This window comes from Cryptomeria japonica, chromosome 6 (assembly GCF_030272615.1).
Source record: "Cryptomeria japonica chromosome 6, Sugi_1.0, whole genome shotgun sequence".
Classification (NCBI taxonomy): Eukaryota; Viridiplantae; Streptophyta; class Pinopsida; order Cupressales; family Cupressaceae; genus Cryptomeria; species Cryptomeria japonica.
Genome location: NC_081410.1, coordinates 459,797,585 through 459,802,293, shown reverse-complemented (window position 1 = coordinate 459,802,293; position 4,709 = coordinate 459,797,585). Strand labels below are relative to the sequence as shown.

Genomic DNA, 4,709 nt, shown 5'->3' with positions numbered 1-4,709 from the left:
GGTCACTACAAAGGCATTTGCGTTAACGAAAAGGAAAGAGGCCACCTAAGCAGTCAAGCTTATAGTGTGCCATAAGCTCGGCCGAGAAAGTTCCGTAAAAATGGTATTGCTGGCATTTTTTTCATTTTGTCTGCAAACAAAATAAATAGATGATCTAAGGTGGGATTGGGGTGATGAAAAATCTAAGAAACTAAGAGAAATCAATCCAATTTGTAGCTGTTTGCAGCTCTAAGCAGTTTCAGGAGAAAGTTAAAAAAAATTTATATGGGTTTTTTTTGGTTCTAACCCTCGAAGTGAAAAATAACTTTTACACAGGAGTTTAGACACGTTTTAAGGAAAAATACGTGGTTTTGTGAATGGCTGATTCTAAAAATAAATTAGGAGGAGAATAACCTCCTTAATAGAATACACAAATTCCTCTCATGAGATAAGCAGCTGTAACTTGTTGTTTCAGTTTGATCATAAAGACTGTAAGGTTAAGGTTGGTGTTTTGTAACTTCTTCAATTCAAAAGCCCATAATACAATTTGGAATCTATGCATGGATTTGATTCCCTCAACCCAATCTATATGAAGTATGCAGTAAAGGGGGGTAACCTATGCCATAAATCATTTGCTGCAATACTTTGTTTCTATTTTGATTGCACATGACTACACTTACAAGCAATCATAATATTGCTCATTGGAAGGCAGATATCATGATATAAATTGTCTCCTTGAATGGTTGTACATTTGTAATAGAACTCCAGAGAAGGTTAGTACATCTTGGTTGATGATAACAGAGTAAAATAGAATGGATAATTAGGCAACTGCAATCAACAGAGCTCAGTAATCTGTCCTCTTAAACAATAAATAATGAAAATATGGACTATATACAAATTATCAACATAGTTAAGGCAACAGGATATGCTACAACCAAACAGAAAAACATAGAGACAAGCTCTAGAACATTGATAAAAAGATGTATGATAACTTCAAGAAATTTTCTTCTTTGAAATATCATTTATTCAAGAACTTGGGACAGCCATTGTGATAGTGGAAGACTAATTTTCCTAGGAAATGCGCCTACATAAGGTGAGCCCATCACCAATAGGTAGCAGGCTAATCTCTATACGCTTGTCAGCAGCAAGTGCCTTGTTCAGTTCGATTGTATAGTGTCTGATGCTTCTCCCAAGTTCAGACATTGTTGCATCAGGAGGTTCAGCAACGCTACCAGACCACAGTGTATTGTCATAACAAACGAGCCCTCCAATCTTCACCAAACTCAACAGTCGTTCATGGTAGTTCAGAGCATTAACTTTATCAGCATCTACAAATGCAAAATCAAAAGAGTCTAGCATCTCCTCCTGAACGAAAAAATGATTAAAAATCTCAGTATTATGAAAAAAATCTACAATACCTACTGCATATGATTAAATAATTGCATCTCCCCACGCTACTGTTGACAAAAAAAAAAAAAAACCCTGATTTTTTTCTAAATTGTTATGCTGATTTTGTCTATGCTAAGAGATTTCCACAATTCATAATATAAAGCAAATGAAACTTCTGGATTCAATTATGTTCAAGATTTTTGTATCAACATTTTGGATCGCACTACTTGATTCATCATCAGAATGAAGGAATCAAATAAACTAAGCAATGTTTTGAAAGAATTTTCAAACATGACAGAAATTGAACATTGATATTTTGTAATATAAATGGTATACAACTCAATTGCAGAGCAGCACATGACACGGAATACAGATGATTCTGTATAGTAGCATGCCTCTGTTTTGACTTGGACAGGAAGACAACTAGAAACTTAACCCAGATATGGCTTAAAGATTCCTAGAAAATTCAACACACAGAGCAACCTGTTAAAGTGGAACGAAATTCTTCTAGGGACATCACCTAGAAAACAACCACAAGCTAGAGAGAGGCTAAAAGCCATAACACTGTAATTATAATTTATTTATTTTGTGACTATGATGTTGACACAACACCATTGATCTGGAGTTATGAACCAGTGATGTCACAAATAGGGGACCTCATCCCCATCTAACAAAGCTGAGGCTCAAACCCATGATCACACTAGATCAGTGAAGATACAAGCCTGCAATCACATCCTGAATGAAGGTTTGAACCTGGATGATCACAACAACAACACCATCACTTAACCAACACACTATGAAAAAACCCAACACAATAACTCTAATTAATACCATTTGAACAATTATAATATATATAATAATTCAGAGCAACCACCCAAACATTCATAAATTTGTAGCAACTCGTCTTCATTATTGTCTTCTTCTAAGTGAGAATTTCAAGTCAAATCCATGGTGAGAGAACTTACAGTTTGTACCAGTTCATCCAAAATGGGCAAAGCAAGGCCCTCTCTGAAATCAATTTTGTGGGCAACTTCTGCATTCTCAATAATAGGCCTTCCCAAATCATATGACTCTCTGTTCATATCGATGCCTATGATCTACCATGGAGAAAACCAATCCAAGGTCAGAATTTGAATTATAGCCACAGCAACCCTACCTCAGAGGGCGCCATGATAAACACAAATTCGGGTAGGGGAACAAATCGAAACATATGAAAAAATCGATGGGTATTTGAGAAACCAACCTTTCCATCAGGGGGCAAAGCAAGGGCTGTGCAGAGCAGAGAATACCCTGTAAACACGCCAATCTCTATAGTCTTCTTGGCATTTATCAATTTCAATAGAAGCATCAAAAATTGACCTTCATCAGCGGGAACGGCCATAAGGCCGCTGATAAAACAAAATAAAATACAATAAATTTCATTGTAAATCGGCCAATTGTGGTTAGCATGCTACTTATTTATTTGGGTATTGGTCCCCACCTAAACAACCAACCCTAAAGTGGTGGCCATCAGCTGTTTAAACCTTTCCCGCTACCTTATTTTCCCCTAAATTCGATCATCTCATTTTCTTTATAGAATACGCATGCCTTCACCATTAAATCCATTCAATGATCACCAAATAGATCTTACCGTGGGTGGTTTGCAGTGAGTTCCCTGAGTTCCTTCAAACATTCTGATTCACCGGGATAAACGCTTGTTTCCAGAATATACTGCAAAAAAATTTGCGTATACAAGAGTGAATATTTGATCAATTTATCTGATGAAATGATTAGTTTTGGAAAGCAATATGAGATCAAACCTGGTAGAGACCATCACTTTGAAGGAGATGTTTTTGGGCGAGCTTTTTCTGCGCATTGGCATTTGGAGATTTTCCCTGATCGCTCTCCGCCATAGGTACCCGCTCCAGATCTTGAAGTTAAAATATTAGATTCCGACTGTTAACGGGAAAATTAGTAAAATATATAATCTACAAGCCTCTGCAATACACGGAGGGGCATAAACAATGTTGCCATCGCTTGTTTTTATCACGCAACCGTCTCCTTGCTGTTCACGCCTTAATATTCCTCTCTTTAGTATTTCTTAATATTTCTTCTTTAGTATTTTTTATTTTTTTTCTAAATTTTGTTAAGTATTCATATTAGAATCACCCAATTGCTACACCTATTCTCCATTCAAAATGCAATATTAGTTTTACTAGCTGTTTTATTTTTACTTTATAAAATTTATGTATATAATATCATAAATATATATGTTATTAGTACTTGCCGTTAGGCAATATTATTGTAATGAAAATTCATTTGTTGTACTGATATGGTTATTAAAAAAAATATTTAGATCAATGAAAAGCAATTATTTTTCTTTCTTTAAATTTTTTTAATTTATTTTATAATATAGATGCACATTTGTTAACATTATAATTTACAAAAATTATTTTTGTTGCAAACGATTGGGTAATATCGCTATAAAAAATTTAATGACATTTTTTGATTTATTAATTTATTAATAAAAATAAAATTAAATCAGTTTATTTTTAAAAAAAATTTCAAACAAATCAATTATTCAAAAGTTTATTTTTACAACTTAAAAAATAAAATAAAAACAATATATTATTTTAATAATATAAACTATTAATAATAATCAAAATCTTATATATTCACCAAAAGGAAAAAGTCATATTGTAATGAAAATTTATTTGTCATATTTAAATGGTTATTAAATAAAATTATTTAGACCAATGAAAACAAAATATTTTTTTTTGTTTTATATTTTTCAACTTTTTGTTATAATATAGATGCATGTTTTTTAACTTTATAATTTACAAAAATTGTTTAACTTGTAAATGATTGGCTAATATTAGTTACAATAAATAAATATTTCTAATAATTATAACAAATATTATTATTAACCTAAAAATTATTATGTTGTATGTAATATATTAATTACACACAAAATATTATTACATTTATTTATTTTTTGTCAATGTAAAATATTATTGCATTAATTTAATTTAATTTTTTTATTAATTTAATTAATCATATATTAATTGAATTAATTAAATTAATAAATTATGAATTTATTTTTTTAATAAATTTCATTTCATTTTTAATTTCTAAATTTGTTTTTATTTGTAACTTTTAATATTGCAATAAACTTTTACCTTTGACAATTTTAATATATTTTAATATTGAATTTATCTTTTAATTATGTTGTATGTAATATATTAATTATATTTCTTAGGTAAACATTTTATTCATGTTTCAATTCAAATAAATTACAAAATTAGTTTTATTTTTTATTTAATTTTTTTCAATTTAAATTTTTTATTATTTACTATTTAAAT

General features: G+C 30.6%; 1 protein-coding gene across 1 annotated transcript; it reads right to left on the bottom strand.

Annotated features, from left to right (window-relative positions):
• Nucleotides 1–851: 851 nt before the first annotated feature.
• Nucleotides 852–3,407, bottom strand: LOC131051067 (caffeoyl-CoA O-methyltransferase). The gene is made up of 5 exons (XM_057985426.2): nt 3,168–3,407; nt 2,999–3,078; nt 2,612–2,756; nt 2,334–2,465; nt 852–1,344 (listed from the first exon to the last, which is right to left on the bottom strand). The coding sequence occupies exons 1-5, from the start codon at nt 3,258–3,260 to the stop codon at nt 1,051–1,053; spliced, it is 744 nt and encodes a 247-aa protein (XP_057841409.2). The 5' UTR covers nt 3,261–3,407; the 3' UTR covers nt 852–1,050.
• Nucleotides 3,408–4,709: the final 1,302 nt, after the last annotated feature.